We start from the raw sequence: 23,112 nt of genomic DNA, 5'->3' as shown, positions 1-23,112 counted from the left end.
TTTGTCACTGCAACAGGTTCATGTAAACTGGCCTGATAGTTTTATGTAACCAAGCAGCACTGACTGATACATGTTAGGTCCTTGGTGGAGAAAATAATGTAGTATTTTCTTTTAAATATAAAAATTTACTCAATGCCTCACGCGGTCAAGAACAAACTGGAAAAATCGTAGAATTCAAGTTTCTGAAAAATTAAAAAGTACAGAAGGCAAGTGGTTCAATCAAGCTCAACTTAGAAGAATCTGGATTTTGGTTAATGAGCTTCAGTGCATGTTTGTGTTGGGGCAGCCTGAATTTGTATCTATCTGAAAAATCAGAAAAATGCTTATTTCACAAAAAGATGTCAAGTCTGCAGAACGTGATGGGTAACTAGGACATTTCAGCACCACTGCATTTAATCTAATATGGTATTTAAACACGGACGGCACAGTGTAAATAGCAGTAGTCTGTATTGCAGTTTCAAATCAATATCAATAAATTAACCTTTCCTGGTTTATGGTGTACCAAACCACAGGACCTGTAATTCAGTTTAATTTAAAAATATATGTTCTTAACATCTGAAATTTAATCATAATTTTATTTTTCATATATAAATTTTTTTTAAATTCATGCTTATTTAAAAAGTAAATTGCTTTTACTGATATTATGAAAAACACTATGTATTTCATTATGTCTGTCCAACACCAAAATATTTCATAGTGGTATTTTGACACACGCCAAGCAAATACTACACCTCCTGCTATTTGAATACTTCAACTGTTACAAGAACTACTCGGCAAACTTCCTGTGAAATATTGTGCGACGTAATGGTTCAGGTAAACGTCACCATAGACATAACGGCTAGCTTGCTGGGCAGGGCTTACCGCAGGTTAGCATTAGCAGCTAGCAGCAGCAGGGGGGGCTCGCGGCGGGCTCAGATGACGTCCGCGGACGGTTTCCTGCTCGGTGTTTTGTTTTTCGTTGGTCGGTAGCCCAAAAACAAAAAACCAAAAAATAAATGGAGGTAGTTGTTGGGCATTCAGGGGTCTCCTCATTAAGCTGTTTCTATTCTTTAGCCTCGTGCTGACGCTGTGATGCGGGCTGATTATTGCACGGTTGATCGATTAAGCCCCGCCCAGCAGAAGCCCGCCAAAATAAAAGCGCGTACTGCTCAACTTTAAAACAATTACATTTCTTTGTATTAAGATTTAACATAAATGTTAGTGCCACCGGTTAAATAAGCATAATGACACAGCAACCCAATATGGCTTGTAAATGGTTTTATTAGCAAAATAAGGGAGATGAGTCTACAAAGATCTCCATCCTTGGAGAAGGTACACATGGACAGTTGTGGCAGTTTCTTGACATGAATCCCTCTTTCTTGGCAAAGTGTTGCTGATCTAAAGTCACAGACCAGGATCCTTTAACCAACCTCCATCACACTTGAACACCTTTCAGGACTCGCCATTATCTTTTCTGTGGTTCTCTCTCTCCTTAACACCATAAATTTCTCCTCCAAATACATTAAAATATACAGTAAAATGTGCCAACTCTGGTCTTTCAACACTCGAGCGTATTATAAACTCAAGTAGCCATTTTCCGAATGCATGGAAAGAATGGATATTTTGTACAATGTTTAAAAACCAGAACCCCAGATTTGCGGGGTAAATGTAACAATATACATCTCAGTATTGTACTGCTGGATCGACCAGTGAGGCCGTTCATTGTCACGGCGGGTCAGGGATTGGGGGATGGTGGTGTGTGTGTGTGTGTGTGTGTGTGTGTGTGTGTGTGTGTGTAGGCTACATGTTAGTCACCATGGAGACCCATGTACCTTTAGACCAGAGAGAAATCTTCCTCCCGATTAGCTCAGTGGGTGTGCACATAGAGTATAGCAGGGACAATAACATGAAAAGAGTTTACCTCTAATGTTTAGAACAATTCAGCAGGCAACAGAACAAGCATCAGGACTACGACCGCAGTAAAAGGCATGCGAAGGCACAAGTACCAACAAACTGGACTCAAAAAGTTTGAGCCTCTTTTCTCCTTCTCTGACGAAGTGAAGGAAGAAAAGAAGCGTTTCCATCAATAGCGAAGGTTCCTTTTCCAGATACGGCGGCAGAAGAAAGACGCAAGCTTGTTCTCCTTGGAAAGTAAAAAAAGAAAAAGAAAAAAAAAGAAAAAAATGCAATGAGGCTTTTACAATGATACAAACATCCTACACAAATGTGACGCTAGTTCAAAATGTTCCAAGACAACAACAACAAAAAAACATAAATAAAGCTGTTAAAAGTGGCATATAGTACAGCACTGGTCTGTGACTGATCCTCCTCCTCCTCATCATCATCATCATCATCACCACCATCATCATCATCATCATCTTCTCCACCAAAGATCCACAATAAGCTCCATGGCCTGAGGACAGAGAGGAAGGTGGGTGAGAGAGGCGGGGTCTGTCACTGCTGCTGTGACATCAGTAACATTCCAAAAGTAGCACAGAACGAATTTAATGCTGAAATAAAACGGCAATGTGCGTTCGATTGCAGCGATGCTCATGAAAAACCTGATACACAAAGACAGAGGTTTATTACTCTCAGCTTATTTACGCCTTTCCGGGAGAACCATGAAGTGGGGGAGGGGCTTCTTGCTGATGTAGATTGGACTTTGCATTAGCTAACAGCGCAACTAAATGTCTCCTGAATGGATGAGCATGCGCACCAGAGAATTGAACCTTATCTCTAGTTGTCTGCGTACAAGTATGGAGAAATAACCGAATGGTGCATCCCTACATGCTTTCCAAACGTTCTCAGGGCAAACACATGGAATTCTGGTAACGAAACAGATCATTTCGCCAGGATTCAGTCACACACTCAATGGTTTATTAGCAGTTTTTCCAGGCGTAACTGCACGGAGCCGTTGAGCAAACTTCCAGTTAGCCCTCCGCTAAATTGGATGTGAACAATCGTGCAACTTCTCCAAGTTCCGAATGTTTTCCAATCAAATGGATCAAGTTGAGCTAGTGGGAGTTGTGTGCGCCCCCCCCCCCCCCCCCAAAATGTGTCCACTGGTTTTTTTTGGGCATCGTCTTTCACAATGTCTTATTTATTTTCTGACACCATCCTTATCTGGAGACACCCAAGGTTCAAGTTGCAGATTCTACAATCATCATTTAATTGGATGAAAATCAGTAGGGCACCCCTAGATGCAGGGGGAGACATCACCAGGCATCATGAAGCATTCCTTACCATGAATACAGGTTGTCTTCTTCATCATCATCATCATCCTCAGAAGAGACCACAGTCTTTAAGGTTGTTCTTGATTATCACGTCGGTGACGGCGTCGAACACAAACTGCACATTCTTGGTGTCTGTGGCGCAGGTGAAGTGGGTGTAAATCTCCTTGGTGTCCTTCCTCTTGTTCAGATCCTCGAACTGACACTGGATGTAGGCGGCGGCTTCCTCGTACGTGTTGGAGCCTGACGGAGAAGACGGAGGAAGTGAGGGAGGAGGGAAGTCTGGTATGTGTCTGAGCGACATGACTGGGCTTCATCCCGCTTTCTGAGCCTGTCTCACATTCATGTGTACAAAACTGAACTGTGTCAACATCTTTATTTGCAGTTGTGCTGACAGGGATTAGCAACAAAAAGCGACACTCGTCATTCTAAAATATTTGTTTAAACTTGTAAAAAGAGAAAGGACACTGTCCAGTTTTGAAGAGCACATATGGGAGGCCTGGGATGTGGAACAGAAGTGCAGAATTTGATCATAAAAATGGATGTAATGGATTATGGCTCGAGTTGCCACATACCCCCCCCCCCCCAAAAAAGGAATTTGACACTAGCAGTTAAATTTAGAGGAGAACAAGCAGAGTCAGGGGGGTAATTATGTTACAAAAGCATGAAATTGAAGCAAATTGTTGGATTATAAATAAAACCGCAACATTGTGTAGCATCAGATTCTTCCTCTGCAAGTCTCGCCACTCGGCAGCCATCCTTGTGACACCGCCAGGCTCTTATTTTAAACAGCAGTACCAAGTGAGGGAGACTCACAGCTACAGTTGTGATGATCACGGGGACGTTTAACTGGATTTACTCAGTCGAAATTTGAATTCCATCCTTTTGTGTCAAGTGCTGCACGTCTCACCAGCATATTCTGGGTAGCAGATGGTCAGAGGACTCTTCTTGATCTTCTCCTCGAACAGGTCCTTCTTGTTGAGGAAGAGGATGATGGAGGTGTCCGTGAACCACTTATTGTTGCAGATGCTGTCAAACAGCTTCATACTCTCGTGCATTCGGTTCTGAGGGGGGAAAGAACAGACGGTGGCCATTGTTAACTGATCCAGATCCACGCGGGAACAACTTTACTTCAACATCGACGGCCGCGACAATGTGAGGAAACAGCAGCGGCGGGAAGCGCTCACCATCTCCTCGTCCTCAGCGAGCACCAGGTCATAGTCACTGAGGGCCACGCAGAAGATGATGGCCGTCACACCTTCAAAGCAATGGATCCACTTCTTCCTCTCAGACCGCTGGCCACCAACATCAAACATTCTGGGAAAGAGGAAAACACGCATAAATACAGGTTATGGAGGACTGGGGACGGATTTCTGCAGGCCAAGTTAGCATCGTCACGGGTTCCCTTGACTTGTTCATTCATGGTGGACAGTCTAAGGAAGTCAAAAGTTTTCCTTCTGCAAGATTATTTTCACTTATGACCTCCACTTTAAGGTTGTTTTTCCAAGAAAAGAGTGCATAGCTAACCATGTTACATTTGCTGACAACCTCCGTAGCCTCATTTAGCCGCCTGTTAGCAACCTCCGTTTTTCAGACACATAAACAGCTGCAGCATCACATGTGCGACACTTGTGCACGTATTTAAAGCAGTGAAACAAAATGCTGCGATAGCTTCATCGACTGCTAACCACCGACGTGAGAACCAGATGTTCAAAAACCTGTTTCCTGCTTTTGGGACTCATTTCTGCTCTGTTGTTAAAACTAATGTGATTATATGGGTGACACAGAAGAGTCAAATGTCCAGTACGTCTACGCCACACGCTCCATGAGAATGTGCGTAATGGCAAACAGAGCTGTTGTGCTGCATTTCCCTGATGGCTCTACCGGACGTCATAGAGGCGAGCTACTTTATTGGCGCTTTCAACATATTTAATATGAGGTGATTCTGCATAATTGGACACCAATAAACTATATTGCAGTCAGACTTGATTTATATCTCTAGCAGCAAATACGAGGAGCTGTTGGAGAAACAAAAGGTGCAAAGTATGAAACAATCTGGAACACAAACGCGTGCCGCTGTGGCTGCACATAAACACGCTTTTAAATGCTGTGATTGGTCAAAACACAGCAAAGGCACATCTGGAAATACTTGGGCTTCATAAGGCAGATTGTCAAGAAAAATGATTCATGTGTGATTGGTGCGAACCGTACCCAACGAAAGAAATAAATCCATCAACGTGTCAAGACCGACACCCTGGATCGGCAGGTCACTCCCTGTTCAGTCTGTTTACACTCACAGCCACAAAGGTGGTTATTAAAGTGCTGGAGGAGGCATGAGAAAAGCCTCTGATATACGACAGTATAGAGCAGAACATAATGAATACGTTTGTGTTGATTGGCTTGACACCACTACTGGATTTAATAACACTAATGCTGCTGTGTAAACAGAAACTAGTCGGGTTACATGTGTTTACACACTCCAGGATGTGAGGAGGGTTCTTAAAGTTACGCTTCTGATTTCTTTAAAACCACTTTGAATTCAAGTCACCAAACTGGACAACTGCAACCTGCTGCTAGTGGCTGTAGCACATCTGTCATATCTATGCACTCCTGATATTGGAGCCCTAATTAAAGCCCTAATGCCTCATTTCCAGATACTTTAGTCTGGTGGCCTTAAATTAATGTGCTATACAGGTGATGTTTCATGCTTAACCTGGTTGGAAATACCACGTGATAGCTAGCAGGCTAATGGGGGGGTCTGCTTGCCATGGTAAATGCAGAGACAGAAACATGACCAATAACACGCATTAGCCTGTTAGCTCTGGCTAGCACACTGCTGCTCATGCTCGCTCAGATTTGATGCGGTCTCTCTGAAATCCAGCACAAAAAAAAAGAAGCGCTCTGTTTTCCTTTAACATATTCCTGACCAAAAACAAATAAACAAACAAACAAACAAAAACAAAAAAACAGAAGGAGGGATTTTGCAATCGTTCTGAGCCCATGGAGGTTCTCTTAGGAGTGAATGGTCTTCCTGTAGACTAGCATACGTTCACAGAGCTACATGGAAACAAGGCACAAGTCCCATCATGCCCAGCTCGAGTCACGCCAGGGTCAATACAATGACATTAACGGTCCCTGTACCGTCTTGTACTCAGAGGTTAATTTTGGCATGATGGTATTTACTGAATCTTCACGCCATCTGCAGATTAAAATCAGTACTTTTCAGGCCTTTTTTTTTTTTGGATGATATGAAATGCGATGCGTTTGAGGACCTCTGTGACGCAGGGAGGTTTCTCTGCTCTGTTTTAGCAACAGTTTGAATCTCAACTACAACTTGCATCAGCAAACAAATTTCTGTTATACTGACATAATCAGACCTGCTGCCCCTACTTCCTGTCTGTGTTTGTGAACTGAACTGAGTCATCGCTGATGCGTTTACAAGTTGTGTCACAATTTACAGCTGTGCATGTACAAAGGGGGATTTCTATTAAAGGGAATGAGTCAGTAACAGGAAGGAAAGTCAATTAAGCCATCGCATCAAACACCACAATGCTTTTAGTCCACACCAGCACGCTTAGAGTGTCAAAATCCTCACTTGAAGTGCAGGTCCTTGAATGTGAAATGCGTCTCCACAATGCCTGTGGTTTTGACTCGGGTCCTCAGGACATCCTGCTGGGTAGGGATGTAGGTAGCCTGGGATATCCTGTCCAGATCGTTCAAGTAGCTAAGAGGAGGACAGACAGAAAGATAAACAAAACAAAAAAAGAAAAAGGGAGTGAGAGAGAGAGAGAGAGAGAGAGACACACACACACACACACACAAACACAATTTGTCAACATTATCGCGGTCATGTGCAACAACCAGGCGTCCAAACAAGTCTCAGTGTGTTCTCCGAGATGAACAAGCTTGTACTCCACATTTCAGACTCTGAGCGGATCCTGATGTGAATGTTTACTTCAATGTAGCACAACATTTTACGGGGAGACAGCTCAGTGGGCGCAAAAAAAACAAAACAAAACAAAAAAAAACTCCAGGTATATTTGAGATGAAGTATTGTGGGAGTTTAGATGTTTTCAGCAATGACTTCTCATCAAAAAGATAAAAATCAGAATGTAGAAATATGAGATTTCGATGCATTTTTACCTCAGCTGGGGAGATTGTGCCCACACCCACGTCTGTTGCTTTGTTTATCTGCCTTTTAGCAGGATTATGCAAAAAAAACAAAAACGCCTTTTTGTACGTGTGTTGTTTTCTTAAATGCACTTGGAGTAATCTTGAATGGTTATGATTCACAAAATCATGCAGACACTGATAGTTAAAACATCCGCAATCAGTTGAGAGTAAATAAATGCATCATTTTCCATGACATGATGTGAACGCATTGAGACATAAAGAAAAGTTATCAAGAATTACATCTCAGCAAAGCTGGAGAATCACCACCCTCCTCAGTGGGAGAATGAAGGGAAACAGAACAAATGTAGTTTTATCTCATACAAACAACTTTTTCCACAAATTTCAAAAGGCTCCAGCACCTCAAGGTTATTGCTGATAAATTACCAGGGAGGGAGATTGGTGACCTCTAGTTGTTGGCAGAAAACAAAAGTAATCTCCCCTTCATGCAAACAAGCCTTTTGTTTGTCTTCCAAACCTTCTGAGTGAGGTAAAACACACACACACACACACACACACACACACACACACACACACACACACACACACACACACACACACACACACACACACACACACACAGAGTTTGGCAGCAGTGTTTCCTATTCATGACAAGCCTCTAGGCAGCTGGATTAGAAGAACCAATTAGAAAATGGACAAATAAAGAAAGCAGCTCCGTCGGCCTGTGATGTAAATGCTGATGTTCACTCTGCGAGAGTGAAGGAAAATACCCCCCCCCCCCCGAAACCACACACACGGGACCTGCACAGTGATGAAATCATTTGTTTTCACTCCACAGGCTCTTTCATAATATGCACCAGATTCAAAATGACCTGGAAAAACAATGGAACGGGGGAGTCCAGAGGTTTGTTTCTGTATTTTTTGAAGCAAATCTTCAACTGCTGGGATGCAAAGTCACTAGGGTTGTAATCAACCAAAGAAATTCTTGGTCGACTGAAGCCCTCAAATTTCGACTACAAATCGACTAATTTTATACATGAAAAATATACTGTGTCAACTATCAGCACAAAACCTGTTGAGGAATATTTAGACAATTGTTTTTGTCGTGTTATAATAACTGACGACACTATCATTTGTCCTGCGCACAGAGCCAGACTGAACAGAGGAGCTCAGCATCGCGGCTGAGACACAAATAGACTTTGAACTTAAAACTTTACGCTCAAACACAAAAGGCAAGTCCACTCTAAGAATTTTTACCATTAAAACAAAAACAATTATTAGACTAAAACATTGAAAGGTCAATTCTGATATGTTCATGTACGCAAAACTGACGGGGCAACTTTGAATTCGACTGCTGCCACACTGCACATGTCTCTGACATGGTGGACGAGGACTGACTTTAAATGAAACCGTCAAAATTAAATATACATTCATCAAACCACCAGACGTTGGCCTTCTGGTACTCTTCATTCTGTCTGTCTCTAGCGGTTCGGGCGAGTCCAAAATAGCAAAACAAGGGGGGTGTTCAAAGATAGATTGTTATCTGTGAAACAGGGGTACTTTGAAAACATCCCCATTAGCACTTGGCACTTTCCTCCTGATGAAATTAACGTGGCAAATATCGACCAATCAGAATTTTGGTCAAACCAGAACGTATTGATTAATAAATTGACCAGTTGACTGGGAGATTACAGCCCAAAAAGTCACACATTAGCATCTGGGGGCTCGGCAGAAGAGGGCAAAAGGCAAGGATTCAGCTGCTGAAGGACTCTGCCGGGAAGATGTGGCAGCAGCAGAATGGCTGTAATTTGGACTTCAAGTCATCTGATATGGCCTGTTGTGTGTAGGACTGTTCTTTTCCACGAGGGACAAACAGTTGTGACAAGTCCTGTAACCATACTTACATATGTGTGTGTGTGTGTGTGTGTGTGTGTGTGTGTGTGTGTGTGTGTGTGTGTGTGTGTGTGTGTGTGTGTGTGACTCACTATGCTGCCGAGTCGTTGAGCTGGTATTCGCGGGAGCGGCTGAAGCATGCTTGAACACCTCCGTCCTTCCACAGTCGCTTAATGACGCCGGCCAGCTCTGCTGTCATGAATCCTTCCTCTGCTGAGCCCGCCAGCACGAACAGTTGCCGCGCGTCGTCCTGGGACAAGAGTCAGAGTCGGTGGGGTTACGACCACAAATCAATCATAAAAAACATTTCACCACCATCATAAACAGCATGACAAGTGGGAGTGGAACTTGAAACATTTAAATTGACTTGGAGTGACCATTTAAACAATGCCATGTTGGTATGTGTTTACCAAGTTCACCTTTTGTCACATACTGGGGGAACCGTGGCAATGTCGCAAACAAGGAAACGTACATTAGATGCGTTTCCGTCAGCTGGTTTAGGGCAAGGAAAGTCTACTATGCAGTTCTGCCAGAAGATGGCAGTATAGGGAATGTTATGCACGGTAGTGGATTTTAAAAAAAAACAGCAGAAGAAGAAAAGCTGCCAGCGAAGAATAGAAAAACATGTGGTACTTGTTCTGAAGTACCAGCTAGTATTGGACATAGGAACAAAGTTTGGGACTCTGAGTTTAATATTTACGACGTCAGAGTTTTTTTTTTTTTTTCAGATTATAGGTTTCCATCTTCTGCGCATTTACTAGGAAAAAAAAGGCAAAAACACCTCTGACGAGAGTAAAAAATGTGTTTCAAACACTTCAAAAGGTGCATCAAAATGCGTCAATGGAACCCCGAGGACTCACAGCTCTTGCAGCATCGCCAAAATCGATCTTGAGACGCCCCATGGCTCTGATGATGGCGATGATGGACTGGATAGTGTTGCTGTAGACTACAGCCTTGTACTGCTTACATTCCTCTTCTGAGTAGCCGGCCTCGTGTATAATCCTGTAAAATAATAATAATAATAATATTAATAATAATAATAGAAACGGGGGGGGGGGACGGCAGAAAAACCTTGGTCAGCTGTCAAGCCACTTTCCCAGAGTTCTAAATGCCACTATCAAAGATTTGGAAAGTTGATTTTTTTTTTTTTTTAAAGAAGTAATTCACATCAATTCTCACTGTTGAACAATGACTCACTTTCTCCTCAGCACTTACTCAATCTCTCCCTTTTTCCTCTCTCTCTTCTTTTTAAATACTCTGACCTCACATTCTCACTGTGGTGTGCGAAAATACTGTCAGGGCACACTGGCCTTGATCTAAATGCTCCTCATTGTGGGTTGCTTAAAATACAGTCATCCAGGGAAATTAAGCTTCACTTGGTGTGAGTTTCTCTAGATAAATGAATCCCCTGTACTGCTGTCTAGAGGTTCGAAATGTACACTGAGCAGAAGTATAAATGCAACACTTTTCAGGTGCAGGAAATTATCGTTACACAGCACCAGGCAGACCCCATCAATGAAACGGCACCAATCGTGTGGTAATGCGTCTCCTTCGCTGAATGATTAGTTATCGACTGAGCTTGTGGATGCTCTTCCGTTTCTCCACAAGAGCTAATGGATACTCCTCAAGATCCCGAATATCCCGAATATCCTGAGGGGACGCATCTGTGAGTGCGCGCACAACCTAGCGACACGCAGGTCCGGCCACGTTCCTCTTCCCTCGGATGACCTGCAGCTGCGGATGACAAACGCCACGACAGAGGCCGTCGACAAAAACAAGGCTGCACGGAGTTTGGCGTCGCAGAAAGGATCGGAGGGTTTCACCAGCAGCGGGCCTCTCGTCGAGGCCTTTTAGGGGACGACGGGCACGTGAGCCAGCTCAGGTGGTTGTGTATGTTGTGATTATTTTCAGTACTTCAAACCACACACTTAGACCGGAACACAGACAGAAAACAAAGCTGAAAAAAAAAACCCAAGTGTCAAACGAGACAGCTCAGGACAGAAAACTGCATAGTTTTCTGCCAAGAAGGTAATATGATCACCGGCTTTGCTTCGGCGTTTGTCTTTCAGCAGGGTTTCATGACGGATTCTGTGTGTGCTGGTGAACCTTCTGAGATTTACTCTCCAAACTGAGAAATCTACAGAACCGACAGCAAAGGCAACATCCGTGCAGAGCAGCTGCTTAGGAGTGTTGACCGCTGCGCTGTTGCCGTGCAGATGTCAACCGACTGATGAATGACTCCATAAAGGTTATGGATAACATCATGTTGACGGTGTATCTATGGTAATAGATTCAGCCGGTTTGTCTTCATGATGCATTATTGCACGCTACCTGTTTGTCCAGCCATCCACAGAGCATAATGTTACCCACAGAGACTTAATGAAATCACGGCTGGTGTTAGACACTGTTTGTGGACAAATGAAAACATCATCTAGCGCTGGCGTTGTCATGAATGTCTGATGAGTGAAAGGGAAGTTTTGTTTTTGTTTTTTTCTCCCCAATGTGCAGAATGATAAGATGCAATGGTGGTGAAATGGACTCACTTCATCTGCTTGACAATGGTACTTTTCCCTGATTCGCCGGCACCTGGGAAAGAGAGACAGGAAAAGGTTATTAGAAAGCGTAAATATTTCAAGAGCTCGAACGCTGCGTGTCGTAAGCTAACGTGTTCTACCATGTGGAACCACACAAATGAAACCTGAGATCCGTGTATAACGTGAGCGCTGAGGCCAAAAGACAGCCTCGGTTTGGCCCGGGCGCTTTCACCCTACCATCCAAATTACTAGTTGTCAATGAGCTCAGTCAGATGACTTTTTAGTGACCAACGTACTCCAGTTTAGTGTGAATAAATCTGACACTGAATGAGCCAACTGTGTGTTCGGACCTCCATCTGCGAAGACAACCTCACATAATGGGTGTGAAGGCTGGTGGCCTTCAAATAAAATAAATCATCATTGGCAGGACTATAAAAACAGCAAAAAGCATGGTGTCCCTCTGCACTGGAGGCTCATTAGATTGAATCGGTGAAACCACTGACAGATGAAACACTACGATGACGAAAAACAAAGGGAAAAAAAAAAGAGAAAAACAAGGGGGAAGGCAGAGCGCCAAGAATCAGAGTGTCGGCATGGCTGTTGCTTGTCTCAAACGTCACAGCGCCATGGCAACTGCTCTCTTTATATCCAGGACATCTCTAGTGCGGCGGCAATCACCTGAGAAGTCTTTGTGGTGGCGTGTGTGTGTGTGTGTGTGTGTGTGTTGGCCTGAGCCGTGACTCCTACGGCTGCTTCCCCAATAACTCGGCAGTGCCCTTATATTAAAATCTTTCTTTTGCTGATGAACGGTGTCAAATTTAGTCCCGTCTACTCGTATTACAGCCCCGCACATGCGTTTGAAGTGAGCCAATTGGCCGGTTGTTGCTGCCGTAACCCTGCCACAAGGCAAGATTTTTCTAACCACTTCAGAGTGGCCATTTCCCAAACGCATGCCCTCAACTTCTCTCTCTGCTCTAGAAAAAGAGGAAGTGGAATTCTATCATGAACTGTGCCACTATCTGTTACCTTGTGATACTGTCAGCAGACACAAAATGCTCTGGCTCTTGCGTAATGAATCACCCCTATAATAGTTCCACTTTTCCTTCATTCTCCAAAAACATACAAATACGCATCAGACACGAGCCACTTGTTCATGAAAGCCCTGCTAGTGCACCACCTGGTCACTGTGTTGAGTGTGTACTTCCACCAGACCCGCTGGAAACGCGGCGTGCGGCTGCAACATGTGCTACCAGAGGTTGAATATGTGGCCAGCGTGTTACAGAAGTTGTCTGTGAGTCAGTAAATGTCATTTCCTGTACAGTAAACACTCATCTGTGTCAGAGTAGTCCCACTGAGACGGTTCCTAAAGTGTTCTTGACTAAAAAATAAAAAAAGCAAGATTCAGTTCCTGGCAGGTTAAAAAAAAAAAAAAAAGAAAAAAGTCCAAAGTCCATTTTTTTATTTTGTCCGTTTCCGTCTCTCAGTTCAACATGGCGGCAGCGCTGATGTCAAAAGAACACTGGAGACTTCCAGCTTTTGTTTTTGGTCCTGTGTCCAATGGGTTCTCGACGGAGAGTCCGCGCGGGACAAGGTGGCGATGACGCACCGCTCTAGAGCTGAAACCAGACAGCGCTGGTCGAGCGTGAACCCAGAGTCTTTTACTGCAATGCTTTTATACACTGTGACCTGTAACCTGATTGTTCCTGTAGGCTAGCAGTCAATACCATCTTGGGAACCTGAAACATACATCTGAAAAAGCAATTCTGACCGTCATGAAACACTTTAGCGATACTTGCAGGGTTCCTAATACAACGTTTCAATAAAACAACAGAAATCGTACACTCCTGGGAAAGTGAATATGATGTTAAAGTAATCCAAACAGCAGCAGGATGTTACGGGGAGGATTTGAAACAATGTGACATGGCAAGAAACTACAGCATCTGTGCTTGATACACACATCCTCACTAACGGAGTTCCAACACTCCGCCGTCTCCTCAGCAACAGTTGCATGCCGATGATGCAGCCCTGGCACTTCACCTTCAGCATAATGGGATGTGATTCATCTGAGGACATATTATTTTAATTACGTGTCACCACTCAGGTGCCAGAGCCCCCTTGAGGGGAGGGGGGGTGACGCTACAGTGGCAGATCCCTCTGCTCTGAGGCCAAACCCTCGACTGCGCGATTCCCTGAGGGGCCCCGCACAGACGTCAGATACGCTGCACGACTGGGCACGGCTTGCCGGCGAGCTGGCCCATTTGAGCCCCTCGGTTCGGCCTGGCAGTCATTCTTATGACGCCACAGACGCTTCGCATACTGACACCGTGCCTCTCAATTTGGGCTGCGTAAACAAGCGGCTCAGAGGGGCTGAACTAGAGCTCTGGACCAGCTCTTCCTACCGCTGCCACCTCTGCTCCTGACTGAAACTTTTTGGAGGGACAAAAACTTCTTTTTAACTGACGTGTGAGAATGCAATGCACACATTTAAATCGTTTAAATAATTAAAACCAAACCATGAACGCATACTCTGTGAGGTAAATACTGTAGTTTAGTGAGCTGTATGTCTTCAGTTGGCAGTGACTCCAGGCATATTTCAGTGTTCCCGTCTATTCCTGCATGCATGAAGCAGGGTTCTTATTTCAAGCTGCCCGTCCCTGGCAACAGACATCACTTGTGGCGTATTACATCAGCTGCCTCTAATTAATGTTAATTCCATAACGATTAGCCTGGCTGTTCTGTGGTTAAGGCGCCTCTGCACCTGCCGTCTGTATTTATATCCAAAGATTGTTTTCGGAGTGAAACGACGTTGGTAACACACGCAGCTTTGCAACACTTTCCTACCGCTATTAGCAAGCTAATCACCTCGGCTAGATGAGATCTTTATTGATCTTTAATGGAGACCTGTTGCTCCCACTGACAACATCCTCAGTTAGCGGTTATTGCTGAGAATCTTGATGGATGCCAGCAGGAATTATTCTTTAGCTGTGATAGGACAGTGGGTTGACTGATAAGACCTGGCAAGCGTTTGTGGAAGACTTTTCTCTTGTCTACTATTAAAGTCACAGCTGGAAATTTTTTTTGGTCTTTTTTTTTTTTTCCCCGGCAGGCAAGATCCTGGATCAGTTGCCTTCGAGTATAGTGCTCTCCCCTTCAAAATAAAAGCAGCAATCTTTATCGTTCTTCGGTTTTTGTCAAGCCTGCCTTTGAGAAGCAAGTGATTCCTTTGGCATCTTGTTGCTCGTTGCTAAGCTGACATCTCTCCACCTCTCGTTGATACTCTCTGCTAGTCTCAGTCGCACTGCCGAAAAGCTCTGGCCTTATCGTTTTTTCTTGTTCTATAATGTTTACAAGTATCATACATAGACCTTCATATGTTTCAAGTTAAACGATTCATCAGTAAATGCCTCTGAAGTGTTGACTCGCAAAAGCCTGTGTCGTTCACAAGCCTCGTCACAGCGCCACCCACTTATCCCGCATTGCCATCCATAGACTCCTCGCTGTAGACTAAAGGAGACCCTTCCAACATGGACTCTCCAGCTGAGTGTATAATCATAACCCCCCCCCCCCCCCCCGGTCCTTCTAAGAGGATAAGTGAGTGATGGATTTATAGTGGATCACCGCCAACCTGATATCATCCCACTGCCCAGGGGTAGAACGCCATCTCCCTGGTCTTCAACACCAGGTAGTTAGTGTCACAACACCCAACTAATCTCTGTTTCAGAGCGGTAAACTGACGAGCTGCTTTCTCTGGATCATCTGAGAACTTAATAACAGAGTTCTCAGGGCGGATTCTTGCGTAGTCATTAGCGAAAGAGCCGAGGAGCTGAAAGAACCCTGAGGGACTGATATACCTGGACTCTGAGAGGACAGTGCTGACAATAATGCAGTGGTCCAGCTCGAGGAAATTCCTTTTCTGGTTTTTGTTTTTTTCCCCCCAGACTGGTTTAAATCATTTCCACTCATACCCTGTGTTTTCAAGTTCTAGGCACATTTAGTCATCAGGAAGAGGGTCTTATTGTGTTGTGGATTAATATAATAATTCAATGAAAAATGTCTTACTTTCTTTGTTCATTGGTCAAGGGCTTCCAGATGGAAACTATTTAGTGCTGCTACAGGGAGGTAAGAGTCTGTGAAACTGCTGTGGTATAAATATATGGTTGTGTGTGTGTGTGTGTGTGTGTGTGTGTGTGTGTGTGTGTGTGCGTGTGTGTGCGTGTGTGTGCATGCATGCACCTGCAGAGGGAGCCTCTTGTAGCTACCAGGTAGCTCTACCAACCGGTGACTACAGACAGGTAAACATCAGGCCTCTCCCCTTCATCGGCCACAGAGGAAAATCCTCCAATCTACGTTTGAATTAATTAGAAATGAGCTGTGTGTTTATGTAAGCGACTTGGCGCTGGCCTCTAAACACCGGTGATGTCATTAGGGTGTGGCATGTTAAAGCCTCCAGGCCTGAAGAGCACTGCACGCTCGCGCGCGCACACACACGCACACGCACACACACACACAAACCTTTGAGGGTTACATCGAACCACAGGCCTGACCTATCACTCTTCACGCAGAGTCATGTTACACACCCACAGCTTTGATACGCCCACCCCAAAAGGGCTTATGCCTCAAAACCACTGGAGCAGCTGTTTTCTGTTTCTGGTGGTTCAAACTATTTTAGGAAAAATCCAAGCCAACCCTCCTCCAGTGAGAGACCCCTTTTCTATCGACTATCTGTCTTCTTGCAACAGGCTGATCTAAGTATGGAAGAATGGAGGACGAGGGATGCTTCAGCGGCTGTCTGGAGACACGTGCGATTAAAATGGCTTCCGTGCCTGGGCCTTCATGTATGGATCAACCCCTGCTCGTTGCCAGGGAGAACTAGCAATACTTGCATGCTAACTAACATTACATAATCTCTAATTCACTGCAGTTCATGTTGGCTTTGGCGTCGGATGGAGGTCTTCACCCTGGGATATTAACTTTAAGGTGTTTGGTTCATGGCCTGACGAGGACTTCCACGCTCTCCATTGTTACTCATATATTAACACCCATCTTCCTCTTTTACATTGTCTATAATTTTCCTGCTCTGATTTATTGTTCCCGTCATTCACTCACTAATTCCTCTTTTCCCCCCCTCATTCTTCTTCTGTGGTTATCTTAAGTTATGAGTCACTCACAGAAGATTCCAGGAGCCTCACAGTGGTGCTATCCGGTGAGGAAATGACCGCGCTAAATCACGCCGATCGATCTGCCAACAAGCCGATCAATGGCTAAAAGATTGTCTCCCGCATACACAGTGGCACAGACTGAACTTTTCAAGGGGCAATGATTCTTACAGCCGGGGGGAAGCAAGCAATTTAACCAGGGTTGACTATCGAAGTCAAAGGAGGTGCCTGCCGCCTTTGAGAATCACCAAATGTTTCATTTTTGCTGACTTGATCAAAACAAGCACGGAGCCACCTTCACTTGTGAGGGTGTTGTCGCCGATGGGGGCCGAAAGCGACACCTCAGGAGCCTGACTTGTGTTTTGAGCGCCGGTTGTGATTTCCAGCCAAATGGCTGCTCCGAGCGACGGCAGCTGCTGGAGATGTGAGGTGTTAAGTCCTTAAATCAAACGCCACTATTGCAAAGTAGCATTTAAATCCTTCACAAAAAAAAACAAAAAAAACAACTACAACCGTATTTACTTTATCTGAGCAGCAGCTTTCGCTAATAGAACCGGTAGAGCGCAGAATGTTTCAGCGTTCTGTGCTGTTCACTGGCAGGGTGACGCGAGCTGCGAGAAACAACCGCAAAAATGGGAAAAGCAGTTTTGGCCGAAGTTCTCAATCCCAACATGGCAGCCCCGGTGGGTCAAGAGCACAACTGCCGTTTCGAGATATTCAGCAAAGGAGTCGCGTATGAAAAACGGGGAATCGGGGCGTGGCAGCGACGAAAAAGGTAGATGAACTGGGTCGTAAGTAAGGATTATACAATAGTCAAACTCCACTTCGTGGGGAAGGGGGGGCATGTCACTCCTCTAGAAACATCTCTGAATGTAGACAGTGTGGTGCAAATGTACAGATTATTCTTTTTCTAAAAACAACTCATGATAGCAAGTTAATTAATAGCCGAACTCTTTGGAAATCCCAGTATGTCGGTTGGCAGGAACCAGAACAAGCCTGATACCCACAGCTCAGAGGAGGTGTGGTAGAACTAAACCGCCAAAAACCACGACGGTGCCGACGGATCCTACGATCTCCAAGCCGCCGCTTTATTAGCCTTAGACATTACAGCACTACTGACCACTTTAATCAGTTTTAAACAGGTACTCATCCACAATTAAAGCCCGTACCGAGCATTTACACTCTCCAGCCTTTGCCACCTTCATCTCCAAATGTGACAGAACCGACGAACGCGAAGCAAAAGGCAATGATTATTAATAAAATCTTCCCACAGTTTCACCACCGCTTTAGAAAGAGTAATTAGGCTGAGGAGATTGTAATCTATTTCAGCGTGTAGATATGAATAGGAGGATAATTGGATCCCCGCGATGACGGAAATAAAACCAGAGCCAAATAAAGACAAAGAGCTAAATGAGAAATGTGCTGGGTTTTCAGGGGAAAAAAAGAAAAAGAAGAAAAGTCCATTCCCGTTCCCTCGCTCCCTCTACAAGACACACCTGAGGCTGCCAGCTGGCTCGGACCTGACGGCTGCTCGTGGACTCGCAGAGATTCAAATCATCCTTCATGCAAATTAAAGTTTTTTTTCCTTCTTCTTCTTTTTTTTTTTTTTTTTTTAAACGTCAGCAAAAGGGTTGAAAGCCTGTGATTAACATTCACGGCAGCACGGGAGAACTCGTGAATCATTACAGGTTTGGTGGATCGACAAATAGCTGCACAATGTATCATTAAGAGACGATGACACCGATCCAAATCTGTCCTCTGCTACGGCCGTCCTGCTCCTGCTGCACCACGCCTAACTGAGCCATCACATACCTGCCGGAAAAAATGTAAAAAAGACCTTAGAATTACATGAATGTATGAATTGAATCTTTTTAAATAACGAATCATTTGATTGAGTAAAATGTTAGTGCGCGTGTCTTTTTGTGTATTCTGTTTAGTTTAAATACACATGCGTTTCCAGACTTTCATCAGCGCTGTGTTGACTTCTTAACTTTTGAGAAAAAGAACGTGCTGGATCAACGCCTGAGTGGCTTCCCCCCCCCCCCCCCCTTTCTCTTTTCCATTGACATTTTATTCAGGAGGTAAAGACAATCAATAAAACTCAGGGACCCGGCTCTTCTGCGGGGCTTTTTCATTTTTAATGCCTGTGCTCTCATCTTACTGGCTTTCTTCTCCTCTCTGGTGGCGTTCCAGTCTATCTGTGCGTCACTTCTGGGCAGCAGTAACCTGAAGAGGCTCAGTGTTACCTGGCTACCTCGGTGAATGGATCACACACAAATAACATGATGCGTGCGTGCGTGTGCGTGCGTGTGTGTGTGGCGGGGGGGGGGGTCACACGACTTGGCACACCGCTATCATCAGCGATTAAAAATGTTGAGGAAACCTGATTAGAGAAGCCGAGAACGCCACAATGGAAACTCTTCTTTTTCGCTCGCTAGCAGCAGCAGCAGCAGCAGCACAAACTTGACCTGACTTGCTCGTTTGCAATCAGCGAGCAGCATCTGGCCTCCAAGCACCTGAGGAATGTAGACGACCTTTAACAAGAAAAACTATGCACGCGCTTGCTCAAACACAACAATAACGAGCCGCTTTTGCCCCTCTAAATATAGGCGTTCCACCTCGGAGTTAAAAAAAGAAAAAGAAAACACAACAGGTAGAAAATGCGCGGCTACCGAGGGATACGCCGGTACACCGGCTCACAGCTGCCTTGCTGGCCGCTTCCTCTGGAGATAGGACGGCGTCCCCAGATGACGTGCCGATGGTGATGAGGATGATTTGAGAGGTTGTAGTCACTCTTGTTTTAGAAACGTCAAAGCACTGACTTAAGTCACTAAAGACGGTTTGATTCGGGGACTTTTCAATAGAAACAATGGGGATTTTTTTTTTTTTTTGTAACCTCGGCACAAAGTGGGTGTAAAAAAAAAAAAAATCAACAAAAGAAAGATTCATAAACTTAAAAAAAACGTCACTATGACAACATCTGTGTGGCCATCAGATATCCGTCAGGCTTACAGGACTGGGAGGCTTCCCTGCTCAGCTTTCTGTTGAGCGTCTGCTTACTATTGATATTGGATTTATTTTCTTGGTCCTGGTAACCCACATACTGTATGTGTGTGTCAACATCTCTCAAAGCCAGTCACCTGAGGGCTTGATGGAAAAGTTTTTAACCTACGCTCTCTGTTTACAAGGATAACAATGTTTCCCACCAGTAAATCGCACACCACCGCATCTTAAAAACAGAGGCATTAGTGTATCGTATGGACGCGCCGCGCTGTTCAAAACACGTCAGGAGCTTTGAAAAAGGGAAACGGCGCCTTATTAGCTCTGGTAAAGCACTAAAAAAAAAAAAGGAAAAAAAAAGATGTCATTTGGAAACTAAGAGTTATGAAAACATCACAAGGTAAATCTCCCTACGCCAGCGTGTAAGTTACACAAGCAGTTTGTTCACAGCAAACATGTTCATGTGGCTTCCACCGCGAAACAACATCAGATTTACTTAGTGACAGTAATTTCCTGCATTTATGCATTTATTATGTGATTCCTTGTCACTTCCAGACAAAAACCCTCTGTGGGCAAGCGATTATTGAACCTGAGATAAGAGCGAGACAAGATAAACACTTTAAAAAGAGACAGCGGCCTAAACTGCTTTCCGTGTAGTTTTGAACATCTTTCTGTTTAGACGAAACAATGCGGTTAAATATATATATATATCTCATATGTTTCTGGAATTTAAGCGTTACTATTTCAATTTCACAGTTTCCACGTGTTTATCGTTTCGTGCGAAACGTGACCGCTACATAAATCTTGTTTTAGTGCAAAAAAAAAAACAGAAACAGAGGATAAAAAGGGCTGTGAAAATAAAAGATACAGTAATACATCGCGATACTGAATCAATACTCAGGCCCATGGCGTGAATATCGAATGGCAATATATCGCGATAAAATCGTATCGTGACCACGTGTTGACATACGTGCGGAGGTCTGTGAAATCGCAGCCCCTCTTCTTCGACACGAATTTCTGAATAATACCTTGTTCCTTTGCCACAAAACGTGGAGGTCGATATGATTTATGAGTATTTTTCAGAGCGTACACATTGTTGATAACATAATCTCATACAGACACAAAGGAAAATCTAATTTTCAGATACATTTAGCACACCGGGAAGCTAAACTATACAGGGGTGGGGGGGGGGGGGGCAGATAGTGAACCTTTAAAAATGACTGCACTCAACAAAGTTTTCGGTCACATTCACTTCAGTTAGGCCTCAAATGGGCCTATCCCCCCCCCCCCCCCCCCATTGCCCCGGACGAGACAGTGGAAGTGACAGGAGTATAAATAAATAAAATAAAGGGAAGAGTACTGACTTCTGTTAGAAAATTTAGAAGGAAAAACAATGAAGTAAGTTAAGACAGTTAAATTGGGGAGTAACGTTCAACGTTTTGGGGGAGGTGGAGGTGTAAATGTTGCGTTCAATGACCCAGAGTTGACAGTTAGCAAAGAGCAGAGTTAGCTAGGAACTATTTAGCATTAACATAAGTCCCCCCCCCCCCCCCCCCCAAAAAAAAGAGAAAACACTAAAAATAATCGTTAATGTGGTTTTACAGGCGTGGTGTGTTCACTTGTGTCTCTCTTTTGCCTGGCAGTGAGCTCAGTTGGCCCCATCTGCCTCTCCTCCACCTCCTCCTTCCTTCCGTCCTTACCCAGCAGCAGCAGCTTGACCTCCCGGGCCGCCTTCTCCCCGTCGTCCCGCAGATTCCTGTCGATCATTTTACTGCGCTCCACCGCCGCCTTGTCCTCCGTGCTCAGCGTGCATCCCATCCTCCTCGACCGTGTCCGTCAGACCCCCCTAGATGGCGTTGAATGTTCTAAAATACCATAAACACCTACATCAAACGCTGGAATCTGCCTCTACCCCGGCACACAAACACACACGCACAAACACACACGCCCTTTTTTTTAATCGATCTCTTCACCGGAGGGGAAGAAGAGGGGAGGGAGTGGGGGGGGGGGTGAGACGGTTCTGTTCAACTGAAGTGTTTTCTTCCGTCCGCGCTGGGATAAATGCGGGTTGTAGTCTTTGTTACATCCGAGGAAGAGCTGTTCTGATAGCGGCTAAGAAAAAAACAAAAACAAAAAAATAAACCCCAAAAAACTCCCTCCGTGACGCCACGCTCAGCCGCTCGCCTCCATCCGCTGCGGCGACTGCTAGCGTTGACTGTGCTGCCTCGACTGTGGAACCGCGCCAGTGAAGCGACGATAGCTAAAAAAAAAAAAAAAAGTATTTCCGGCCTGTTTTCAAAAAATAAAAGCATGAAATCCAGAACGCGTTGAGAACATTCAAAAAGGGAAATTTCACCGATTTATCAACTCAACCTCCTGGAAGGAAGCACAAAATAATGCTGGAGTTTCATAAGAAAGTGAAGTGCTGATTTATTTTTGAAAAAATTGTCAATGAGCCTCATTAAAAAAAAATAAACAAGATAAAAAAAATACATGGAGTCAGGGACACCAACAGTTTGGCATGTCAAGGCTTCAGGAGACTTTTGATAAATTTTAACTTTTTTTTCCATGTGAAAATCCAGCAGGAACAAAAATAAATCACCTGCAAGTTAACAAAATAGAGTAAAAGTGTAACATTTTCATGACAGAGTGCGGAGTTTTCTTTTCTTTTCTGTCAAAGACCAATCCTATAATTCATTGTTTTCTTCTGAGTGTCACTGCACCATGAAATCCGCCGCTAAATTTTATCATGACCAATCAAAGTTCAGGTAAAACATTTTGCCACACATATAATACATAAATAAAAGGAAAAGAATAAAAAGGAAAGAAAGGAGTTGTTGTATTTTCAAAATTACTGGAATCAAATATACATCGTGGCATGATGCTTTTTTTGTGTGTGTGTGTGTGTGTGTGTGTGTGTGTGTGTGTGTGTGTGTGTGTGTGTGTATTTGTGTGGAATCCTGTAGGTAAGTATTTTTCAAATTACAATTTAAAACCAAAATAAATATTATTCATGTGTAACTTTTATTTTGAAAGTGGACACCCGAACCGGAAACCTCCTGTTGTTGGTGGCGGAATTCGTAATTTGACAGCTCATAGCTTCACACACTGCCACATAAATAGATGCTCTTATAATTTTCACCAAAATGCAGCGTTTTAACAGAGGGAACAGGTCAGTTGTGTCTCTTT

The 23,112-nt window shown here is 44.1% G+C and overlaps 1 protein-coding gene across 1 annotated transcript; it reads right to left on the bottom strand.

The window, feature by feature from the left end:
* Window positions 1–1,288: 1,288 nt before the first annotated feature.
* gnai1 (guanine nucleotide binding protein (G protein), alpha inhibiting activity polypeptide 1) lies at window positions 1,289–22,155 on the bottom strand. Its single transcript, XM_086201894.1, has 9 exons — window positions 21,624–22,155; window positions 11,777–11,819; window positions 10,094–10,235; window positions 9,326–9,483; window positions 6,805–6,933; window positions 4,397–4,526; window positions 4,120–4,273; window positions 3,223–3,452; window positions 1,289–2,392 (listed from the first exon to the last, which is right to left on the bottom strand). The coding sequence occupies exons 1-8, from the start codon at window positions 21,739–21,741 to the stop codon at window positions 3,262–3,264; spliced, it is 1,065 nt and encodes a 354-aa protein (XP_086058020.1). The 5' UTR covers window positions 21,742–22,155; the 3' UTR covers window positions 1,289–2,392; window positions 3,223–3,261.
* Window positions 22,156–23,112: the final 957 nt, after the last annotated feature.

The sequence above is a fragment of the Aulostomus chinensis genome, chromosome 4, assembly GCF_037954235.1.
Source record: "Aulostomus chinensis isolate RoL2024-O1b breed Wild chromosome 4, RoL_Achi_v1.0, whole genome shotgun sequence".
Lineage (NCBI taxonomy): Eukaryota > Metazoa > Chordata > Actinopteri > Syngnathiformes > Aulostomidae > Aulostomus > Aulostomus chinensis.
This window is presented reverse-complemented; position numbering and strand designations above follow the sequence as displayed.

Bases quoted from the DNA above. Each gene is read 5' to 3' on its own strand.
- gnai1 (XM_086201894.1), bottom strand. From the start codon at position 21,741: ATGGGATGCACGCTGAGCACGGAGGACAAGGCGGCGGTGGAGCGCAGT. The intron at 10,236-11,776 runs GTGAGTCCATTT...ATTATTTTACAG, and splicing joins ACCATTGTCAAGCAGATGAA to GATTATACACGAGGCCGGCT. The intron at 4,274-4,396 runs GTGAGCGCTTCC...TTCCCCCCTCAG, and splicing joins TCGCTGAGGACGAGGAGATG to AACCGAATGCACGAGAGTAT.